Source organism: Scardinius erythrophthalmus (genome assembly GCF_964197995.2).
Source record: "Scardinius erythrophthalmus genome assembly, chromosome: 15".
NCBI lineage: Eukaryota > Metazoa > Chordata > Actinopteri > Cypriniformes > Leuciscidae > Scardinius > Scardinius erythrophthalmus.
In genome coordinates this window covers 7,526,482-7,551,569 of record NC_138235.1, presented here as the reverse complement: position 1 = coordinate 7,551,569, position 25,088 = coordinate 7,526,482, and the positions used below count along the sequence as shown (strand labels likewise).

The 25,088-nt window shown below is 38.5% G+C and overlaps 2 protein-coding genes across 4 annotated transcripts; both read left to right on the top strand.

Moving 5' to 3' along the window:
• Positions 1 to 9,765, top strand: sgk2a (serum/glucocorticoid regulated kinase 2a). Of its 2 annotated transcripts, none has more exons than XM_081386737.1 (13): positions 1 to 225; positions 884 to 1,009; positions 1,094 to 1,149; positions 1,309 to 1,366; positions 1,573 to 1,656; positions 2,051 to 2,182; positions 3,423 to 3,535; positions 3,618 to 3,654; positions 3,747 to 3,833; positions 6,309 to 6,404; positions 6,500 to 6,655; positions 6,743 to 6,832; positions 8,954 to 9,765. In XM_081386737.1, exons 2-13 carry the CDS (start codon positions 992 to 994, stop codon positions 9,113 to 9,115), a joined length of 1,089 nt encoding a protein of 362 aa, XP_081242863.1. In that variant the 5' UTR covers positions 1 to 225; positions 884 to 991; the 3' UTR covers positions 9,116 to 9,765. The 2 variants fall into 2 exon arrangements, with proteins under 2 accessions (XP_081242863.1, XP_081242864.1); XM_081386738.1 differs by having other exon boundaries at positions 7 to 225; positions 874 to 1,009.
• Positions 9,766 to 13,504: 3,739 nt separating this feature from the next.
• On the top strand, positions 13,505 to 25,088 carry mybl2a (v-myb avian myeloblastosis viral oncogene homolog-like 2a). 2 transcript variants are annotated; one of them, XM_081386996.1, is made up of 9 exons: positions 13,505 to 13,598; positions 13,709 to 13,787; positions 15,614 to 15,685; positions 16,892 to 16,997; positions 17,649 to 17,720; positions 17,830 to 17,922; positions 18,182 to 18,402; positions 18,895 to 19,042; positions 22,406 to 25,074. In XM_081386996.1, exons 4-9 carry the CDS (start codon positions 16,896 to 16,898, stop codon positions 24,167 to 24,169), a joined length of 2,400 nt encoding a protein of 799 aa, XP_081243122.1. In that variant the 5' UTR covers positions 13,505 to 13,598; positions 13,709 to 13,787; positions 15,614 to 15,685; positions 16,892 to 16,895; the 3' UTR covers positions 24,170 to 25,074. The 2 variants fall into 2 exon arrangements, with proteins under 2 accessions (XP_081243122.1, XP_081243121.1); XM_081386995.1 differs by having other exon boundaries at positions 13,562 to 13,787; positions 22,406 to 25,088.

Sequence of the window (25,088 nt, the reverse complement as noted above, 5' to 3'; positions counted from 1 at the left end):
ACACACACACACACCCACACACACACATACACACACACACATTGCTGTCCTGCGGGCTCGAGCTCTCATATCTAGTGTCATGCACACATGGGTTGATCATTCACCCGGGCCTTCAGCCAAACACAGCTGCGTAACGCAATGCTTCTGAGACACGGGCAGAAAATGATGCACTTCAACAACACTTTATCTGCAAAACTTCATAAACTATATATTTAACGCTGACAGGTAAGTTGTTTCTCAGAACTGTTTAATTTTTAACAAATTATTTTAAATGCATGTTTTTGTCTGACAACATATTTACACTCTGTGGTCACACTTTATTTTAAGGTGTCATTGTTACAGTATAATTATATATTTAAGTACTGAGTAATATTAATGAACTACATGTACTTACTATAGGGTTAGGATTAGGATTTGGTTGAGGATTAGTTGCATGTAATTATGCATAATTTACTGTTATTATTATGGTAAGTACATGTAACATATGTAACAAGGACACTGTAAGCTTGTCAGTGCATATAATATATTTTATTATTATGTGAGTTATTATTATTATTATTATTATTATTAAAGGTCATAATTTCCATCCAATGAACAGTTGAATAAGATGAATAAAAACATGAATAACTTCATGATTATGATTATCACTTACAAAGTGATCTTTTTGCTTTACTCCATTGTGTCTATCAAACAAACAACACATTTAGTCAATCCTGTACACTAACAAGTGGAGATGACCTTTTTGAACACAGGGTTTATTCATAGTCCCAATTTGCAGGAGAATTGCAAAGCTGTATTTACTGTGTAAACTCGTTAATGCTGAGTTACCAAACGTCCTTCATGGGTCTGTGTCACCAAAACCTGAACATCCAGTTTTCTGCAGCCGGACCAGCATAAGAGCTCAGTGCTGGTGGACACATCAAATCTCTACATTCAGGACAGTCACGGCTGCGAGTGAGACTCTCCACTGAAAACACTGCGGGAACAGAAGATGGCTCATTATAATCCAGTAAGAACTTTTTATTCTTCACCGTTACATCTTCAGGTTCTAGATTAGCCATGCCGTTTAACACATTTCAATGTCCCCCTTCAGCCATTAACATCGTCTCCATCCGACGAGGTCAATCTGGGTGTGTCTGTCAATCCTCAGTAAGATGTCCCTGTTTTATCAGTCATTTGTCAAAAGATTCCTGTAAACCTTTCATATATGCAAATGAACACAGTTAATGGATTTATGTGCATAGAAAGTGATTGTGATGCAGTACCGTAACTAGACTGTTGACTTTTATTGTGTCTTGTGTGCTTCAGTGCCAAACCCACTGACTTTGACTTTCTGGCTGTGATTGGTAAAGGGACATTTGGGAAGGTGAGGCGCGTCCGACGCCACTATCTGATTAACAAGTGTACTTTATGACTTCACTAATGATTAACACTTCAGAAGGAAGCCTAGTAAGGTTACCTTGATGAAAGTTGTGTTTTGTTTTCCACTGGGCATAAGTGACCTACAAGAGAAAAAGTTACAGAAATGCTATTTTATCCAAAACAATATCTGAGATACCATGTGGGTTGCAGGTGCTCTTAGCAAAACTGAAAGCAGATGGAAAATTCTATGCAGTGAAGGTTCTGCAAAAGAAGGTTATATTGAAGAAAAAAGAGGTTTGCATTTCTTTTCTTTTTTTTAGCTGGTTTGTCCATATAACCTCATTGCTCTGATAATGATAGAATCTAATCTAATCTACCTTTTACTCTGTCCTTTGTACCATGCTAATCTGTTACACTACTTGCTGGCCAAAAGACTGGCTTTTTATTTACTACAGTAGTTGTAGCAGTGACTAATATGTACCACTTGTTTTGATGTTGGAATATAATTAAGGAAAATGATCCCAGTGCACTAACACACAAGCACAGTTAAAGTTGCTTGCAGAATATCATTGTATTGTCATTGAAAAGCTTGAGGCTATAACATTGTCATTTGTCTTCTGGGTGGTGTCGGCTCATGTGTGTATTCTCTTGTGTGTATTCTATGTCAACGCTTCCTTGTGTACAACAGCAGAAGAATATCATGGCGGAGAGGAACGTGCTGCTCAAGAGTCTGAAACACCCTTTTCTGGTCGGCCTGCACTACTCCTTTCAGACCACTGAGAAGCTTTATTTTGTCCTGGATTATGTCAATGGTGGAGAGGTATGGGAAGAAAGCATGACTGATAGTGATTTAAAACTTGGGAAAAACTCAACACACACAAAAAGGCAGGATTACAAAAACTTTTTTTTTGATTGAAGCAAAACAATCTGCTAATGGGGTATGCAGCATAATCTTGTTTTCTATTTGAAATAAGATTATTTTGCTTACTCCATTGGCAGATTATTTAGCTTTTTGCAGGCAAAAACTGACTTAATTTTGACTTATTGGTTTCTGAAAACAAGACACTGGGCCCTATCTTGCACCCAGCGCAATTGACTTTGTACACCAACGCATGTATCATTCCTATTTTGCAGCCGCGCACAGTGGACTTTTCCCTCCACAGATGCACGTGGGGGCGGTTCAGCGCAAAGAGGAGGCGTGTTCTGGCGCAAACGTTCCCTGGTGCTATTTTGCAGGTTTAGAAAACAATTCCGGCACTGACCAGGAAAAACCTGGTCTAAAGTCAGTGGCGCGTTGCGCTTGTTATTCATATGCTATTTTAAGGGCGCATACTTGTCCATAATCAATGTAGCGTGTGCACAATGCGCATACACTTCGCTTCTCTCATCTACACACAGACGCAGCAGTTCTCATTTTTAGAAAACCATACATTATTACAAGGAAAATCTAGCTTACACATTTACCCAAGTTATCATACGCCTGTTTAACCAAAGCTGATTTGGGTGTGTTTCTCCATCCCCAATGTCACTTCTCTGTGTTTTACGGCCCTGACGAGAACGTCGGTCTCCTCGGCTGTGAACCGCTCCTGGCGCGCGCCTGGCAAATCCGCCGTTATAATAGCAGTCTGCCATGGAACAAGCGCGCCTGCTCTTAAAGGGAATGTGAGATGATGCTCTGATTGGTTTATTTTACGTTACACCCAAACCACACCTATGAATAATGAAGCTACTTCAGACCAACCCATTTTAGATTTGCGTCGGGCGCAAGAGTCATTTTATCCCGCAGTAATAATAGCAACAGCGCCCAAGACCCGCCCAACCCTAACCCTACTTGCGTTTCGGATCGTTAAAACAGGGCCCATAAATTCTAAGTAAGAAAAGCATTTTTGGCAGTGTATGACAGAGGGTAGAATTTGGCACAACATTATAAATGACCATATTTTGATATGCCCTTATGTTTACAGACAAACTTTAGCTTTAAACAGATTTTTCCCTGGTGGAAACGAGCAGCGTAATGGCCTGAATGTGTTAAAAGCAGGTCCTCTCTTGTCACCCTCCAGCTGTTTTATCACCTGCAGCGAGAGCGCTGTTTCTCAGAGGCGCGAGCTCGCTTCTACTCAGCTGAGGTGGCCAGTGCCATCGGATACCTTCACTCTCTCAATATAGTTTACAGGTCAGTAACTGGGACGCTTTTCATTATAATCCCATTTACAGTTGGCCTGACCTCACTTTCATACCTTCATGCTCCCGTCTAGAGATCTCAAGCCAGAAAACATTCTATTAGACTACCAGGTAAAACGAATATGAATTTAGAGTTCACGTAGCATATGAACAATGGTAAATACATTTTGATAGTGTGTATTTTTGTTTCTCAACTCTTTCAGGGCCATGTGGTGTTAACAGATTTTGGTTTGTGTAAAGAAGGCATAGAACCAGAAGGGACCACCACAACTTTTTGCGGCACTCCAGAGGTATGAATCAAGATTGTTCTCACCTATTTATCCTGAGTTTAAGGGGTGGTATAATGCCCCTTTTTGCAAGATGTAAAATAAGTCTCTGAAGTCCTCAGAGTGTGTATGTGAAGTTTTAGCAAAAAATACACCACAGATATTTCTGTCCATGTTAAAATTGAGCATGTTAAAAGTAGGGCTGTCACTTTTGTGAAAAAATCCTGTTTGATTTTTGAGACATAAGTGTTCCTTGAATCGATTGTAAAATCGATTTTCCATGTCTAAAGACGTTTCCATTTTAAACGCCAAATATGGGCAAATCCACAGACAATTAACAGGCATTAGGACAAACGTAAAGAGGGCGCTCGAGACGCGCGCAAGTCAGCAATATTTCTGATGATTTACTGGCGTGAAGTTTCGTGCACAATGACAAACAGGAGTGCAACATTCTTGAAAAACAATAAGCAGAGTGGATGCCATAACATCACTGAAAAACATCACTGCAGTCTTTAACATGGCTGTGTTTACCATTAGAAATGTCAAACAAATTTCGCCTATGTAGGCGACTGTAGACCGTAGCCCGAATCTGTATCTGTATGCATGAGACTGTCTGAATACCGGCAGAATTCACAGTTTTGTTGTAAAAAGAGACACATTATGCAGCTATAATCTGCTGTTATGTGTGTGTGTGTGTGTGTGTGTGTGTGTGTGTGTGTGTGTCAGATCCTGCAGTCGCTGTGTGACGCGCGTTCGCTGCAGGCGTATCATGACGAGCTGGACGCGCTTCGAGAAAAGACCGTTAAAATCGATTCCCTATTTTCGTTTTCGAAACTTGCGTTGGTTGGTCCGATCGATTGTGCAATTGATTTTCGAACGTAAAGTGACAGCCCTAGTTAAAAGCATAAGCATGTTAAAATTGTCCCTTTTTGAGGGTGAGCAAAAACGCGTCATTTTGTGTGTGTCCCTTTAAATGCAAATGAGCTGCTGCTCCCGGCACAGGGGGCGGAGCTTCAACAGCTTGTGTGTTAGCAAATCCTATCACCTCTTCTCAACTTGGACTTACCCCCTTTGTTGCGTGTTCCGGGGGCGGGGTTTATGTAAATTCTAGGGTTGGTGATATCACTAACCCGATAGGAAGCTCATGTAGTCCCTTCCAGCCATTTGTTGTAGTCCTTAAAAAACGAGTTCTTTAAAAGCAAATATCTCCGTTTGCTTTGAACTTTGAGCGTCGTAACTTTGCAGATGTTGTTTATGGTCAAACAGCAACATTACACACTAACTAAAGTTAGAAAAGTGAAATCATAATCAACCACCCCTTTAAAGGTGCAAATGCTCCCTTAAAATCTCGAATCCAATGTTAGCTCCTGAGATACCTTGATCTGATCGAGTTTTGAAGGCAGCGTAGATGTATCCTTCGCTGCCTTTGATTTCTCACAATCCTGTGCTTTCTATACTCTGACAGTTGAGCTAGAAAAAGAAAGATGGCGTCTGAAAGTTGTGGTTCCTGGTCAGTTTGTGTGTAAATGTACATTTTTGACCAACGTTTCCCACTTCTGATGTCATTTCTAGCGAGAAATTAATATTGTAGTAATTAAAATATTCTCTTAGTTTTCACCAAAGCGGGCTCTATTTTGCTGTAGATCATTAAACCGATTACGCTGCCTCAAAGTCTGTCTGAAATCAGTTTTGCGAGGAACAAGTCAGCTGTCAGATGCAGCCAGTGTAACTTTTGGCCCTCTAGCAGTTAAAAACAAAAGTACATGCATTTTGTGGGAGAATATTGTTTTGGTTGTGCTTCAGCTCTGCGTGTCTGAGCGGATGAATATGACCCCTCACAATAAATAATGCTTTACAATCAACTCTCTTAGAGATCTACATTTATTTGCAATTTATCTGTTCAATAAAATACCTTTATCAGCTGATGAGTAATAAAAACGCCATCTCTGCGTCGCTTATACCGCATTTCAAATCCCACAGTTCTCACCATCTCAGAAAAGCCAAGCCAGTGTTGATTTTTGTTTTATTACGAGATCATTTATTTTTTTATTTTTGCCATAAAACTCTCCTCTGTTCAGGGTTTGTTTAAAACGGATGATTCCCCGGAGGTTGGAGATTCAGTTGCTCCATGTCAACCTTTCTCACTCGTTGTGAAAATTAACCTCTGCCACACCTTACACGCATCAAAACAAAATTTATGAAACAGTTGTCTGATTTCAAAAATGAAATTTAATCATAAGCTTAGTGAACAGCTTCCCCGTTCAAAGAGATAGACCTTATTCATAGCGACGCCATGACAGGTATGAAAGCGAGGCTGTGAGGGATAGACTTAATGTCTTTTCAAAAGCATCCACTGTAAAAAAAAAAAAACCTGTATAAAACTCCCAGATCACTAATTTTCAGCTGCCTAAAAGAGGCGTTTCGGAGACTGAAATGACTTGCCTTACACTGAACACTTTAACGTAGACGCAGAGTCATGTGATATTCTCTCACTCTTAGTATCTGGCACCTGAGGTCCTCCGGAAAGAGCCGTATGACCGTACGGTGGACTGGTGGTGTCTTGGAGCTGTGCTCTATGAGATGCTCTACAGCTTGGTAAGTTCACTGATCGGCTTAACATATTTACTTTAGCTTAGCCCAAACTTAATGGATTATAATCACATTTCTTTTTGGATTATTGTGACAAACAGCCTCCATTCTACAGCCGGGATGTGTCTGAGATGTACGATGCGATCCTGCATAAGCCACTCCACCTGCCCCCGGGGAAGTCCGAGGCCTCGTGTCACCTGCTCCACGGACTCCTGCAGAAAGACCAGCACCGGCGCATTGGAGCCATTGCTGATTTTGTGAGTGACCATCTGGATGTCTTTGTCATTGTGAAACTGTTTATCAGGCCAAGAGTCACAGTTAATGTGTCAACTGTTGTTTTGCAGTTGGAGATTAAAAATCATCTGTTCTTTGCCCCCATAAACTGGGACGACCTCTACCACAAGCGAATCACGCCTCCGTATAACCCCAATGTGGTAGGCTCTTACAAACTCCCTTGGGCCTTCGGTCTTTATTGGGTCCCAAATAAAGAAATGATTAGTGCATATTGTCCACCAAAGCGCAGCTGGCATATTGTTCCAATTGTTTTCAATGGGAGCTCCACGTTTTTAAAACGCCACTCAGCAGTTTTTACCGGTCGCCGAAACGCAGCGCTCATCACTGTCACTTTTTACCCAGCCGTCCAATCACAGCAAAGGAGGGGCGGGGCAAATTCCACACCGGCCAACCGCCACATTCTCCTCGTACAACGTCAACAGATGACAACAACAAGCATAAAAACAGAACAAAATAATTTAAAACAAGAGCCAGAGCAAATATGGCGCGTTCGAGTCATGCCGTAAAGATCATATTTATGAACGCCACATGAACGCCACCACAATGTCATCAGTGGGAAGCTCGGGATTTTCTTTAAGCCCCGATCTGTACAAGTTGGGGGCGTGTCAGTGAGAAACATGGTGAATAGAGCTGGTAAGTCCCGCCCCTTCCGCTAATCCCCCTGGACCTCTAGGTTGAAAAATCGTCAATGCAAGTGAATGGGAGAAATTAATTATTTTTTGGTCCCGTTTGAATTGTGCCATGAATGTGAACATATGTTGTCTGTGAATTTTTTATAAAATCTTTCGTGTGAAGAATGCTACAATTTAGCGGGTAGAAGTTTGATACGGTTAGACTTTGTGTGAGAGCACTTTGTGGACTACAACTCTTCGCTGCTTTCGACGCGTTTGAAACGTCAACACCACTAGCACACGGACACTAGCTCACGGATCCCGCTAAACATGGCTGTGTCTTTGGTGCACTTCACCGCCTTCTTTCAGGGAGAGGACAAAATCGTTGAGGTTGGTGAAAACCACGGGTAAGTCAACTTTATGGGGTGACGTCACATAGGCGACATGTAGTCTTTCTCGTTATGTCTTTTCCACAACTGCTAGCCGAAGAATCATACCATATACTGTCAAACTCGTAACATGAAAAGTTATATAAAAAATTCACAGACAACATATGTTCACATTCATGGCACAATTCAAACGGGACCAGAAAATAATTATTTTCTCCCATTCACTTGCATTGACGATTTTTCAACCTAGAGGTCCACTTGGGGTTTTACGGATGGGCGGGACTTACCAGCTCTATACCACAATACTTGAAGGTATTTAGCAGTGATATTGCGAGACTTTTCTATTTACAGCACAGTGAGCTAACTGCCTGCACAGAATATGATAGCATTATAACAATATAACAATAAAGTTTACAGTCTCTTCATAAATTAATTAAAACATTGAAAAGCAAAACACACTGATGCACGTTCCTTGTTCTTCTTTTTCTGGAAGTAGATTTTAAGAACCTTGTTGTATTTTTGTGTAATTAATTAAGAGAAAGTACTCTGCCATCTTGCTCCGACGAAAGTGGGATGCGCACATGACGCTCGACTTCCCACCTCGTCAATACAAACTTTCCAGAAGGACATGAACGCACCAATACTTTACATTTGTTCGCCATTTTTATATAGAAACAACACAGAAATAAACTATCTGTGAAATGAGTAACACTTCTGCGGATGTTCTGTATCACATCATAGCAAGCAAAGGTCACCGTGATTTTGCTTCAAGTAAGACATGTTCCTGGATCAACATATTTTGTTGATCCTGGAATAACATTCCTGTCCCAAAATTTAGTCCTTACCCTATCCCTACCCCTAAACCTAACCCTACCCATACCTTTTCCCTAAAATCAGAGGAAAATGAGAGGTGAATAACACTGATGTTGAAGCACCTCAACCTGGCTCTAAGCCTAAACTTGACATAAACTGTAAACTTGTCCCTCAAATCTGATTGGTTGATTGGAAAGTTGTTCCAGGATCAACAAAGATGCTGATCCAGGAACATGTGGTACTTGGTGAAATCACGTTCACCAGCAAGGAAAGCCTCTCAACTGAAAAAAAAAACGTGTTCTCAAAGAAACGTTCTCAAGCGTCCACAGCTAAGCTTTGGTGGACACGTGGCCTTAGTGCACCTCTTTACTTTATGTACGTATTCAGTTCTGTCCCGTCTGGCACTGAAGGCGATCTGTGTATAAAGCCATGTGGCGTGTTTCTCCAGAGAGGCCCTGCAGACCTTCAGCACATTGACCCAGAGTTCACCAGAGAGATGGTGCCGAACTCAGTGGGCCGGACGCCAGAGCCCACGCCCAGCCTGGCCACCAGCAGCTCCAGCGCCTTCAACGGCTTCTCCTATATCTCCGGGGAAGATGGCTTCCTCTGACCGGTGGAGGCTTCACACACCTTCAGCTCATCGAGAGCACATTTCTGGACGACTCTGGAAAAACACTGCACTGAAATCAGGGTAAAAGCTGTGAAGCAGGAATCGCAGCTGTTGAATGAGGAGTTTCGCTCATTTTGCATTCATAATAAAAGGGAATATTTCATCAGTGTGCGTTGCACTCTTGTTCGTTGTGTAAGGACATTGCAGGAGATGTTTTTGTTGATTGCACCACTGGAAAAGCAGCTTGTTGCAAAATCTGTAAAAGTCTAGATTTCTGATCTTGCTGGTCTCTTAGGGATTGTGGATCTGCAGGTTGGCAGCGTCCTCGTCTAATGTTCTTTATCTGATTGCTGAAACGAGCATGGGGGAAAAAAACTGTTTTGCTTTGGAACATTCTGTGCAAAACTTACTCTTCTGCTGTTATTAAAAATGTCACATAATCAAATCTATATTATGAATGATCCATATATGTGAATATTATATGACTGTGCCTTATGAAATCATGTATTAATGCGTAACATGTCTTGAGAAGTGTAATACCACTGACAAATATACAGAATATATATTTTTCTCATTGTAGCTAAACAGATATATTGCTAATATTGTTACACGTTTTTGTTTAAAGTTTAATAAAATCTTTGCTAAAATTTATATTAGAAATTGTATATATATATATATATATATAGAGAGAGAGAGAGAGAGAGAGAGAGAGAGAGAGAGAGAGAGAGAGAGAGAGAGAGAGAGAGAGAGAGAGAGAGAGAGAGAGAGAGAGAATCGTCACCTTCCTAAAATAATTGCCTAATTTGTCATTTTTTGGCAAAAATCGCCCACATCCTCAGTTTAACAGATCATGCAATTCTACCCCGGTGGTATAATGGCCGATGTCAAGAGTGTGACTTAGGCCATTTTATTTTGCCTAAGTCAAAAGACAATGAGGCTTGGGGCATTTTACAAGCTTTTCTAGGTGGCAGCTGCATCAAGAAGAACGAAGATCTACTCAACCTCTGAAAAAATGACTTGGCCAATTATTTTAGGAAGGTGCCTTATGGTAACTACATTTGTCTGCTACAAATATAACTCACTTGTGGACATGTACAACACAATCACAGATTATCTGAGTTAATGTCAAACACAAAGAGTCCCATTGTTACAACCTACTCTGGTCAAGTTGGAAATTTTGTGTTATCCATTCTTTTATCTTAGAGATATATTTAGAAAGAAAATCAACAGGTACAGTTTCCTTAGGTTTAAAATGTATGTATCTGAGTATCATCTGCATAAAAATGAAATTTTAGACCAAGTGATCTCAGAACCTGGCCAAGTGGAAAAATATAGATGTTAAAAAGCAAAGGGCCCAAGACTGATCCCTGAGGGACGCCAGATTGTACAACCTCAGACCTAAAACCATGGCAACCAATTGCTTACGATCATTGAGGTAGGACATAAACCAATTAACAGCAGTATGAGAGACCCCAAAAACAGTTTCTAAACGAGTAATTAAAACAGAATAATCTACAGTGTCAAAAGCGGCTCTGAGATCAAGAAGGATCAAAATTGAAAGACGGCCAGAATCTGAAGCAATTAACAAATCATAAGTGACCTAGACCAGAGCTGTTTCTGTACTATGGACTTTACGAAAGCCAGATTGCAGAGGCTTTTCAGTTAAATGAGAAATTAACTGAGAAGTAACAACTCACTTTAATATTTTGGCAAGAAAACGGAGATTAGATATGGGATGAAAATTAGAACGGTTCTCATATAGTCAAAATTTGTCTTTTCAGGTAGTGGGGTAATCGTAGCTATTTTAAAAGCTGTTGGGACAACCCCAGTACACAGAGAGGCATTTATAATGCTCAAAACAACAGGACACAGAGAAGCTAAACAAGACTGAAACACACCAGGAGGGATGGGATCTAGTAGAGGAGTGGCTGCTTTCGTTTGAGAAAACTCCTCTAAAAGAGAAAAAGAGTCAAGTGGACAGAATTTAGAAAAAATAATACCAGAAAAATAAGGAGTAATTTCAACAGAAGAAGACAATGAAGTAGAAGCACAAAAACCTCTACGTACATGATCAACCTTGGTGCCAAAAAAATCTCTTTGGTTTAGCATACACATAGAAAATTATACATTCCTATTATTCAAATCAGTTAAATTATTATTAGGTATTATTATAGATTTTCTGTTTTTCAGTTAAAAACAGTGTCGTGTAAACGGCCCCTAAATTAATAAATAATGATTTTTTACAATGGAAATGAATCAACGTTGAACTTAAACTGGACATTGGCTTTCTTCTAGATCTGCCAAAACGATCTTTGCTGCAATCATTTGCTGTTATCTCTGTAAAGCTGCTTTGAAACAATCTGTGTTGTAAAAAGCGCTATAAATAAAGGTGACTTTACTTGACTAGACAACTGACCCTGTGTTACAACACTCCCCGGTCCGTCTCCCGTCTCTGTGTGTGTGATGCTGCATCCACGCCTCTGGGCGGCACTATAAGCCATATCAGTATAAGCAACAAAACATTGCTTTATTAAAATATTTACTTTATTAAATCATTCCAAATAACAAACATTAACATATTATCATTGTTAAACACATTAATAATAAGACAAAGCAGCATATCGTAAACAACATAATAATAACAACAACAACAACAACAAATAATACTAAATAATAAAAATACATAAAGCACATTATAACATAATAAAGTACATTTCATGGGAAGTTTTAAATAATTTTAAATAATTTTTAATTGCCTCAAAACATGGAGAAACTTTAACAAATCGTTTGTGTAGGTAAAACTTTGCTACAATCAACATATTATTACACAAAAATTCTATATTTTTGTTGTCCAAAAGGACACCAAATTTAACAATGTGATAGCCAAAGCCAGGTATTACATTTTTGTCTTCAACCACTCATACAATCTGTCCCAAAAGGACTTAACAATCGTACAACTGTAAAAAGAAACATGTCCATGATATTCAATATCTTTTTGACAGAATGTACATTACTATCCAAATTAAACCTTAGAATTTCATTACATGGATAAATGTCATTAATTGTTTTGAAATGTATACTTCTTTCATTTTAGGTAACAAAAGAAATGACAAATGTCTGGTTCTAACTTTGATAGTGTCAACTTTTGAAAACCTTGGAGATACAGCTTTTCTTTTAACAAAAGGAAAATATTATTTGGTAATAAGTTATCTCAAAACCCTGATATTACATTTATCATCCAAGAAATCATACTTATCAATAAACAAATCCAGAGGTGTTGGTATTACCGAAGAACATTGTAAAATACCTTTAATTAGATTTCTTTAGATAATTAAATACCTTTAATTAGATTTCTCAAAGCTACAGGAATAGCTTTGACAACTATATTGTCTGAACAAATTCAAATTAAATTTTAAACTTACCATATTACCATCTTCATCCATTAAATGCATTACAGCCCAAACTTCCTTTTCCATCCAGTCTTTATGAAATAATCTAATAATTAATAATAATAATAATGGAATAATCTGAATATATGTATAAACACTAAGATAATTGCATTATTGTCCTCTAGACTCCAGTGTCTGATATATAAAGCACGTAAGGTGAGACACTACAGGCAAAAACAGTGTTTTTTCATCTGTCTATTTTGAGATTTTGGGCTAGTAGAAAGAAAACATCCAAAACACACCTTTAACTGTATCTTTTAGAGCACTTTATCTGTTTGCGTCTGTAGATTTCCATTACAATATATATCTTTGAAGGCCGTTTTCCCAAAATGAGTTTTTCCTCCTACATTGATTTGAGCCAGAAAACTTCAGAAGCAAATCATTCTTCAAACTTTACAGTTTTATTCTTATTCTGAAGGGTTTTTTTACAGAGGGGTTTGGTCATATACAATTTCCTGATTTTGTACAACATTTAATTCCTAAAAAAAAAAAGGGTGAAAATGTATTTATTTCTGCCTGTTAACAGTATTTTCTGATTTATGGAGTGATAAAAAGAGATGTCCAAAATCCCCTCTAAAAACCTGTGACTCTAATATATATATAAAACAAATGAAACAAGAATTTTGAACCTGGCTTCATCCAATGTTTTGTTCTGCAAATGTATGCAAAATATCGCCTCATTTGCATATTTAAACGTTTAAAAAAATGTAATACAAATATGTTTGCAATTAATCAATCAACTGGTGAAGTATGATGATTTTTATTAAGTTCATTTTAGTTTTTTTACCCTGTACACTTGGGGTGTCTTGCCTAATAATTAAGGTAAATTGTGTCATCGAATTTACATGTACCGATTTTGACAGTTAACGTTCGCAAACAGCCTCTTCTGCGTATTGTCTACGCAGTCCCATGTGTCTGCGGTGTGAGGAGAGGCCCGAGTGCGGGGCAACTGCGCAATGCTGAGCGCACACATGACGCGCGTGAACACAGGATCCGCGCGCGCGGGCTCAGCTCAGCTCAGGCAGCAGTTGGAGGTTAGAAGCGCACGCAAAACCACACACACACACTCACACACTTACACAGTCTGCAGACGATTATTCATAATAAACGCTTATCTTATTGCACGTGTATCTTACACGTACAGTAGTGTGGTGCCTCCTGAACTATCGGAGAAATTTAAGACTTCTGCAAAACAGCGAAGATATGTCCTGGCAAGCGTGTGGGTAAGAAAGTAAAACAACAGTTTTCAACAAATGTGTTATGTTAAAACTGCTGGAAATGTTCTCCACTGTATCCGAAGAAATGACAGTCCAGTGTTTCTGTCCACAAACTGATGCTCAGATCACCTAACGTTAGTCTATCAGCAGAAGTGCTTGTGTTAGCAGCCGTTGAACCAACTGTCGAAGTTTTGTCGGATTATTTTGCTGTCTGAAATATACGAGAACAACTTCAGTTTTATAGAGGAGGGATCTTTAGTAGACTGATATTAAATTATGCATTATTATAAACGAAAACATCGACTACAGCGTGAGGTTAATGATATTTTTTCGGTTAGTTTGGTTCAGAACTAAGTTAGCCAGAAATGCTAACTTAATCATTAAGTTTCTCTGTCGGAAACCGCTCACTCTCAGCTATGTGTAGTGTGTTTTCTTTAGTCGTGTTGTCCTAAAACAATTTTATTTACTATACAAGTCGGCTTTTATTATCTAAGTTACGCATCTTTTTGTTTAATATTATGCAAAAATGTTCACCAACGGTCGTAGTTGTGCCCATAATGCAATGCGGCGAGAAGAACCGAACTGGTGCGTTGAAGTCAAGTCGGAAAATCGTATTTACGAGTTGAACGCTCTTGAACACAATGTCGTAAATACGAGTGGGAAGCTCGGGATTTCGAGAAGGCCGGTTTCACAAAGCTATTTTAGACCGGTCTATAGTGTTAGACAAGTCTAAAATTTGCTCACGGACTAGTCTAATGCAAGTTAGACTGTTTCACAAAAATAAAGACTGACTTAAAAATTAGACACCTTACCGCCAGGCTAACTTAGGTCTAAGACTCATTGTTACCTTGGCAACCAGCAGTAACAATCAGTTACATTACAAACAGCCAAAAGAAAAGGGAAAATGGCTCATAATTTAAACATTTCTTCTTGTTACTACATTCTCCGCTAAATTTCCCAAGTAAAATGTCCTTGTAACTGTTATACTCCTCCAACAAACACATATTTTCCGCTGGGGTAAACTGCACTGACCGGTTGAATGCGCTTACTCGATCCGCCATGTTTTTTGTTTTGAAAAGTGTCTTATTTTACCCAGAATGCATTGCAGTGTAGTCCTACTTGAGATAGTCAGAGTCTTGAGTGCTTTGTGCACTAAACCATTGGTTTAGATGTCTATCTGAAGTTTGACTATCTACTATATCTAAGCCATAGTCAAAGTCTATCTTTGTGAAACCGGCCCCTGGTATTTAGCAGTGATATTGTCACGCTTTTCTATTTACAACAAAGTAAGCTAATTTCCTGCACAGAATATGATAGCATTATAATATAATATTAATTGTAACAAAGTTTACAGTGGCTTCATACATTATTTAAAACCATACAAAAGCAAAACACACCTGATGAACATTTCTATGTTCTTCATTTAGTAGAACTAGAGTTTAAAAACCTTGCTGTATTTTTGTGTCGTTAATTAAAAGAAGGCGCACCGCCATCTTACTGTGACAGAAGTGACTTGAACGCACATGCCGTCGTGAACTCGACTTCCCAGGAGGACATGAACGCACCATAGCAACTTCAACAGTGATACTCTAAACCCCAGAGAAAACCCTCTGAGAATTAGTTATTTATATTAGTAATGTTTAATTCTACCAAAATGAATTGTATCTAGAATAAATGGTAGTGTATCGGTGCTCTTGGATGCAGTGATATTGAAAAATGTTCCTATATTCGTAAGCTGATCATTGTTTTCATGTAATGGCTGTTATCTGGTGTTAAATAAGTGATGGAAAGTTTTATTAATTGTACTAAACTGATTCTTTCCAAATGTTTAGGTCCAGTATACTAGTCTGGCGATTAATTTGAGTCATTCTTCAAAAGCGCAGCTGTTTAAAAGGGAAAGTAAGGTATGTTGTATGCTCTCTTTGTTTAACTTTCTACCTCTGTTGACTTTATTGTATCTTTCTGTTCTTTTACACTAACGAGTTTGTCTTATCAAAACCATATTTGTGACCCTGGATCACAAAACCAGTCATAAGTCGCACGGGTATATTTGTGGCAATAGCCAACAATACATTGTATGGGTCAAAATTATAGATTTTTCTTTTATGCCGAAAATCATTAGGATATTAAGTAAAGAAAATGTTCCATGAAGATATTTTGTAAATCTCCTACTGTAAATATATAAAACATGTATTTTTGTGAGTGAATGCTGCACAATCGCGAACATAAATGCACAACTTTAAAGCCGATTTTCTCAATGTTTACATTTTTATGCACCCTCAGATTCCAGATTTTCAATAGTTGTATCTCGACCAAATATTGTCCTATCATAACAAACCACACATTAGTGGAGAGCTTATTTATTCAGCTTTCAGATGAAGTATACATCTCAATTTCAAGAAATTGACCCATGTGACTGGTTTTCTGGTCCAGGATCACATTTCATTAAATTTTGCAAAAACAATATGCCTATCATTATCACTCAGTTTTCTGCTCCTGCTTCTCATTGGAGCAGTTTGTGTACGGACCCTTTTTACATTTCTGGGGTTCCCGTCGCGGAAGAAATCGTCATAGTTGGGGAAACCTCTATAGCAGTGAATGGGAGATGACAGCAAATATAATTGTATTATTTGCATTTGCTCCAATAGCAAAAGAAAAAAAAATGTGATAGTTTCCACAAGAGGAAAACATATAGAGAGATTATTAACTTTGGTCAGAACAGAGAAGGATGTCAAATTTGCTATCACTCCCTCAGCCGTTATATTTAGAAACACACTCTCAGCAGCGTTAATTCATTCCAGCGTTGTTGTTTTTTTTTGTCATTTACATTTAAAACAAAGTATAGCATTAAAAATGTGTATTAAATAAATAAAAACTTTTGACTAGATTTGCATGAACTGTGGAGAAGCGTCATCCCAGTCTGTAAAAGGGTGGACAGAAGTGTATAGCAGCGTTCTTCACTGTCCTGCAGAGTTAGGTCCCGCCGATCCTGCTTGCAAATCTAGGAAACTGAACTGGACAAATTCACACATTCCGACAGAAACACACACAGCTGGAAGCAGAAACAGAGCAAGGGTTTGGTGTGCTGATTCTCATTTCTGTGTGTGTAGTGTAATGGAAGCTGTGGTGAGTCTTAACCCCAAGTGTGTGACTGATCTGGAGTCTGATATTGATGAAGATAGCGAACGACTGAAGAGCAAATGGACTTCAAAAGAGGTGAGCTAAAGCACTGAGGTGCATTAAAATCATTAATTAATTAATTAATTGTGCTTCCATCCTGGACCACAGAAGAAGAAAGTTCAACATTATTACTTCAGTGATTAAAAACAAAAAATGAAACACAAATGTGATGTTTAATTAAAGTCATTTTTACTCATCAGTTTTGTTGAATTGGATCATTAAAGGTCAGCAGCAAAGACATTGGTTAATAAAGTGAGATTATATACATAAAGTATATTTGTGTAATTTAACATTTAATTATTGCAGGTTTACGTAATATTCTGAGTTTGCATTTCACTTTTTTATTTTATTTGAGGAATAAATCTTGTTTCTGTGATGAGTAAATGCATACTCACATTTAGTCTATAATAACACAGATCTACAATAACCATCTGATCATGTTCACGCACACAACACCTCAACATTTCTCTCAACATGTCAGTAAATGGGAAAACGAAATACTTATTTGAAAAAGTAACTAGTTACAGTACTTGGGAAAGGCAATGTGATTACGTAACGTATAGTGTTACTTGTAATGCATTACTCCCAACACTGCCTGAAACTATGATTTTTTTTCGTAATGCCATGGTTATATTGCTTATAATGTGCTACAAATCTTAGTGTTTGTGTTTTATGGCTAACTTTTAGGATGAAAGTCTCGCGTCCCTCGTGGTGAGGTTTGGACGGGAGGAGTGGGAACTGATTGCAGGCTACCTACCGGCAAGTGATCTAAAGTGTTAATTCATAAATAGTCAAATCTTTATGTGGATATTTGTGACTGTACATATTTGAGAAATTGTAGTAACTCTGGAATTGTGTGTTATTGCAGGGGCGCTCTGCACAGGAATGTAAAAACAGATTCACGGTTGTCTTAGACCCAGAGCTTGTTAAAGGAGCCTGGACCAAAGAAGAAGATGAAAGGGTGAGCATTGTTTGGGGTATTTATCAGAGCTGGACAAAAGGGCACGGTTTTGTGTCACTTCCCTATATTTAAATTGTATGGCATTGATTGAGTGGCACAGTTTGCTTCTGTGTTTATCAGACACCATTGCACAACATGCATGGGACATTCATGGATATGCTCATTGTTTTCTTAGAAGTATTGGTCTTGAAGGCATCAATTTAGAAAACGGATCATCTTGTCAGAAGCTGTCTAACTGTGTTGTCTTCTCTTCCTGTAGCTCATTCAGCTGGTGTCTTTGTTTGGTGACAAGAAGTGGAGCACGATTGCAAAGCACCTAAAAGGGCGGCGGGGCAAACAGTGCAGAGAGCGGTGGCATAATCATCTCGACCCTTCTGTGATCAAGACACCCTGGACAACAGACGAGGATCTGCTCATCGTTAAATGCCATTGTGTTCTGGGATCTCGCTGGGCACAAATTGCAAAGTTTCTCCCTGGAAGGTAATTATTATTTTTTTTTTTAAATAGTATTGTTAAATATATATATGTATTGTTATAGTTAGTGTTAAATAGGTTTATATCGAAACAAGATTTTCACGATATGATAGCGGTCTCTGAAACAATTAAACAATCAGTTCTAATTATTATCATCAGTTTAAATGACTGTTGAATGAAAATGGGTTTTTATGGTTAAACAAATAGCTTTATTTTAACAAACTTGAAACCATTTGTTTGTTTTGTTTATTCAAAGTTCAATAATCTAAAACATGTCTTATCAATTAAATTTAATAATTAATTATGGATTAGACTAACAACTTATTTTTATCATTAAAAATATATGAAAATTAAGAACCGTGATATATCGTCATACTGTTACAACCCTAATGTTAAATAGTCTTATAGTATTGTCATCTATTTTATCTTTATTTGTAATTACTGTTATAATGTAAGGCATTGTACTCAGTTCAGTTTCCTACTGGTAATGCTTGACAGGACTGATAACTCCATAAAGAACCATTGGTATTCAACCTTAAAGCGTAAGATGGACAAGGGCACCTATAAGATGGAGGATGTTGACTTGAGTGATCTTGGAATCTACCTGACGCTCAAAGAAAGCTCTGCTTCCACAAGTCATGAAAAGGTATTCTGTATCTTTACCCTGTACTGTTGTGTTAATATCCAGTTTGATTAGCACTAGATCTGGCAGAATCCTTCATTTGTGTTAGTTTAGTCAGACTGAATTGCTGTGGTCAGTAGGGCTAGGCGATCTGATGATGTTATTGTATATATCGATGATATTTCACAAGTGGCCGATGTTGATTTCAGCAGTCAGGTTATCGACGATACTGGAAAAAACTGACAGATGTTAAAACAATGTAGCTCTGTAGTTACCATAACCATACACATCTGTGTTTCTTTTTTAAGTGCTTTTGATACTATGCAGTCAGTTAAAGGAAAGCATTAAAGGATGAGATGTCGGATGTGTGTTTTCATCACATGCAAGATCATAGTGGTCGACCAATTAAATATTTATTAAAATAATTCTAAACTATTTTATATTTATATATATATATATATATATATAGAGAGAGAGAGAGAGAGAGTTTATAATTATTTTAATAAATATTTAATAAATTAGAAATAAATATGAATGCTACTTATACTTTATATAAGTGTTAGTTCACCCAAAAATGAAAATTCTGTCAGTAATTACTCTCCCTCATGTTGTTCAACCCCGTAAAACTTTCGTTCATCTTCAGAACACAAATTAAGATATTTTTGATGAAATCTGAGAGCTGTCTCACTCCTCCATAGGCTGCTAATCTATATCTGCCCGCCCAGAAAGTTAGTAAAGACAATGTTTAATATAGTCCAAGTGACTACAGTGGCTCAACCTCAAGTTTATCAAGCGACGAGATAGGGCTGGGCGATATGGCTGAAAACTGTATCACGATATAAGTGTTTCATATCGGTCGATATCGATAATTATTGAATTTTTTTATAACATATTTAAAATAAGGACCAGTCCAGGAGACAAATATATTACATTTAAAGATTTTTTTATTTTAAACTTAACCTACCTTTGATTATAATCCCATCAGTTATAAAGGCAGAAATGTCAACACGACCATGGAAAACTCAAAAGTCTAAAGTCACAATGAACACTTAACAATTATCTCTTAACATTAAGGTGCAAAATTAAAGAATACGTAAGAAATGCTTTATAAAGGGGTGGACGATATGGCAAAAATATAATATTACGATTTCTTTCTATAAATTCTATAAATCTATTTCTTTCTATTTTCTATAAATTATACATTGATACTTATTAAAGCTATTAATAAAGTTATTAGTCAAGAGCAGTGAGTGATTTTCTCTTTACATTTTGTTGTTTTATTAACATTAAAGGGATAGTTCTCCTACAAATTCTAATTTTCATAATTTTCTCTCACGTTGTTTTAAACTCGAATAAGTTTCTTTCTTCTGTTGAAAATAAAAGTTATTTGGAAGAATGACCAACAGTTGATGTACCCCGGTGACTACCATAGTATATTTTTCTCCTATGGAAGTCAATGACCAGCTAATGTTTGGATACCCACATTCTTCAAAATATTAATATTAGAAAATATTAGAAGGCAATTAATACAGGGTTGGAACAACATTAGAGTGCGTAAATAATGAGATAATTTTTATTTTTGGGTGAACTATCCCTTTAAGGACAAGCGGCAGTGTGTTTACTATTAGGCCTACTGTCTCTTTAAGAGCTGCGCGCGACGCGTCTATTATACACGCATTTGACAAGCAGATTTTCTCTCAATTTTCTCAAGTTTGCTTTTACTTTAGACATATCCGACTAGTTTATGTAAACCTTGTGTGTATATAACAGTATTAGCACAATAAGACTCGAAAGATAACTTAGTCCAGTATTCAGGCGCTGGTAGACAGGCTTTTAGTGCATGTGAGCTTCACATGTATGCGCTGAGAAACGCACACGCTAGAACGCATCAGCACGCGAATAACAGAGAAACTGACGACGGTCTTGCATAATCTGCAGACGACATTGGTCTGACTACGGTCAGACTTTAAGTCAGGCGAGCTGACTTTTCCTGTTTTATCTAGTTACTAGAGAGTGAGTGCCTCATGCAATCAAACTTGCTTTGTTGGTTTCTTCCAACGGAAAAAAATAAATAAATTATCGAACGTTTTATCGAACGCATTTTTTATTGATATTGATTAAGTGTCTATCGCGATACATATCGTTATCGTTTTATCGCCCAGCCCTACGACGAGAATACTTTTTGTGCGCAAAAAAAACACAAAATAACGACTTTATTCAACAATCTCTTCTCTTCCATGTCATTCTCCTAAGCTGTTGACGTAGTGTAACAGCGCAGCGCTTCTGGGTTGTACGTCAGAACGTAGGCTCACTATTGGCCAGCATCACACGCATCACACACATGACCAGCGTCGGCCAATAGTGAGCCTATGTTCTGATGTACAACCCAGAAGTGCTGCGCTGTTACACTACGTGAAATCACTTAGAGAAACACCAAAGAAAATGAAGAGTTGAATAAACTTGTTATTTTGGAGGGTTTTTTGCGCACTAAAAGTATTCTCGTCACTTGATAAACTTGAGGTTGAGCCACTGTAGTCACTTGGACTATTTTAACGATGTCTTTACTAACTTTCTTGGCGGGCAGATATCGATTACCTAGCAGCCTATGGAGGAGTGAGACAGCGCTCAGATTTGATCAAAAATATCTTAATTTGTGTTCTGAAGATGAACGAAAGTCTTACGGGGATGGAACATCTTGAGGGAGAGTAATTACTTTTTTTGACAGAATTTTCATTTTTGGGTGAACTAACCCTTTAAAGTCCCCATGTGGTGACGCTTTTCACATTTCTGGGTTTCTCAGAAGCGAAAGTCGTCATAGTTGGGTAAAATTCCATATCGATGAATGAGAGAATACATTAAACATTTTTTTGTGTTACCATTTGCTCAAATAGCAAAAGAAAAACTCCACAATAGTGTTTTCACAACTTTTAAAAAGAGGAAAAAAGTAGAGAGCGATTGATAACAGCAGTCAGAAGAGAGAACGATGTCAACTCTACCGTCACTCCCACAGCCACTGTGCTCCCTCACAGCAGCGTTAACTAGTTTTTTTGTAATTTTGATGCAAAGGTAATATAATACTAAGTATTGTGTTATAAATATACATACATATTTTTAAAAATGCAAAACGTTGCAAGATTTACGATGCTGATGACAGTTAAAACTCTTGTTTTAACAAGGCAAGCATTTGTATTACAGTCCAAAGAGCTCTGTTACATTACATCCGTTTTATTTATCCATACCGACTGGACCGGATCGGCATGGAAGGGAACGGTTAAGCAAACAGCGATTTGGCCCGACGGTGGAAAAGCGGCTATTGTAATTGGGATAAATTAGAAGTAAATGTGTTTGCCTGCACTTGTGATTTTAATGTTTGATTTTAATCCACAGTCCATAAGATCACCGGAGCCATTGCCCAGGGTGAAACCGATGAAGAGGAAAGCGTCAGAGAAAAACCTGAAGGCCAGCAGTCCGCCCCTCTATCCGTGTTCAGCTTCACCCTCTTTCTCCAGAAGTCCTTCCATTGTGGACTCGCAACATAAAGCGTTTGTAGATGATGTTTTGCAAATGATTGCAGAGGACATGCTACCGCTAAACTTCACTGAAGGCTGTGGGTTTCGTAGGTTCATGACTTCAGTGGGTCCTCAACACCCACAGCTCTCGCAGCGCACGATCGCTTCACAACTATATAACGCTGTGGAGAAGACAATCAAGCCACAGCTGATCCAGAGGCTCAGGAACTGTGTGTCGTTGAGCGGAGGCCGTAATGTTGTTCACATCACTGCTGATATTTGGGCTGGTGAACATACAGAACCTCTTCTTGCTGTTCAGATGCATTTTCTTGATAACGACTGGAACGTTCACAGGCGAACTGTGGCTTTTCGCCATTTGCAGTGTAAACAGTTTACAACACAGATCGGAGCAGAAATCGAATCCGTTCTTCTAAGCTATGGGCTTTTCCCCCATAACATCGGTTACAGCATCATCCATGAGGCCAAGAACACTATTGCTACGCATGATCTTTTCTGTGACCACAAGATCATGTATTCTGCACAGAAGAACGATCCCGATGAAGATGAACTATTGAGTTTTCTAGATGATCAGGTCACCATAGATGATTTCTCTATAGCTGAGGTATCTTCCAGCAAACATCTGGATTGTATTACTACCCTCCTGCATTGCATGATTAAGGAGGCGATAAAGAAGTCCAGAGTTGTTGAGCGTATACTACTTGAGGTGCAAAGTGTGGTGTCTTTTTTTCGCCGCAGCTCCTACTGGCTTGAGGTTCTCGCACAGAAATGCAAGCTCTCGCTATCTGGCACGTTCAGCACCAGCAGCTACACCTGGAACTCCACAATCACCATCATCCGTGAAATAATGCAGGAACCAGTGTGGGACTTGGTGATGACCCTCGTGAATCAAGCCCACACAGAGGCGAACAGCTGCCATGTTTGTCCACCTGTGGTTCATGTTACACGTGATCAAGTCGTGGAGTTTGTTGGGTTAATGGAGCCTTTTGAAGAGGTGATCCAAGCGCTTCAGGAAGACGGCATCACCTTGTCCCTCATCATCCCAACTATCATTGGACTTGATAAAACACTTGAGAACAAGACCACAAAGTTCAGCCTTTTCTGCTCATCCCTCCGTTCTGGTCTGCGTTCTTACTTCCAACCTCTTATTTTGCGAAGAGATTTGATTCTAGCCACAGTTCTGGACCCACGAATCAAGCTTCAACCCTTTGACAGTGGAAAAGAGAAATTCAAGACTAACACACTGTTTACGCCTTCCAAACACCGTGCCTCTTTAGTTGTTGAGTCAGCACTGAGTGAAGCCGCAAAAGAGATGGGACGTGATAAACCAGAACATGTTGATATGCAGTCCGCTGAGCTGACTCGGTATTTATCAGAGCTCTTGTCCAAGGAAGATGTTTCCGTTCAAACCTTCTGGAAAGAAGCGACCCGCTTCCCTCGCCTGCAGAGCATTTGCCGCAAATGGTTGGCCGTCCCAGCATCTTCAGGGGGGTTTAAGAGACTGTTTCCTCTAGCGTGCTGCATTGTGCGGGCCCGAAGGAGCCAGCTACCACAGCACACGACAGAGCGACTTCTGCTGTACCGAGAGCATCTGAGGAAGCACAGCACAACTGCAGCCGAGTGAAGTCTGAGCTGTTTGCCTTGGAGGAACTGGGGAAGATGTGCAGATAGAAAATGTACCTTTTTTCTTTTTTGATTCATTGGATTTTTTTTTAATTGAGTGACTTTTCATGAGCATACCACTGACAATAAACCTGAAACTTGAATGATCTTGAAACTTTTGACATCTAGAACTACATTGGTTGTTAAATTGAGGGATAATCTGCTTATATGTGACCCTGGACCACAAAACCAGTCACATGGGTCAATTTTTTTAAAATTGAGATTTATACATACATTAAGCTTTCCATTGATGTATGATTTGTTAAGATATTACCATATTTGGCCGAGATACAACTATTTGAAAATCTGAGGGTGCAAAAAAAAATAAAAATCGAAACATTGAGAAAATCGCCTTTTAAGTTCTCCATTAATGTTCACAATTATGCTGCGTTCACTCACAGAAATAAATGTATATTTATATATTTACAGTAGGATATTTATTAAATATCTTAATGAAACATGATCTTTACTTAATATCCTAATGATTTTTGGCATAAAAGGAAAATCGATCATTTTAATTTTGAGCCATATTGTTGGCTATTGCCACAAATATACCCGTGCGACTTGAGATTGGTTTTTGATCCAGGGTCTTATATATGACCTGCCTGTCAGACTTTTCTAATATTAACGCATGCCCTAAAGCTCTTGCCTGATCATAACCTTCTTCTTCCAGTGATATTCCTCTGAGCTTTTCTCTTGTGTTATTTGGGATGTGCAAGAGTAGGCGACTAAATGGTACAGCTGCTACCAGTCGACACTGAAAGCAGTAGTCAACATTTGAGTTGCGATGTAGTGGCAGCAGTCAGTCAGACATGAAGCACCTGCTGTTTACTTTCTTTTTTTTAATTTTAAATAAATAAATGATAAACCGTTTAGCGTTC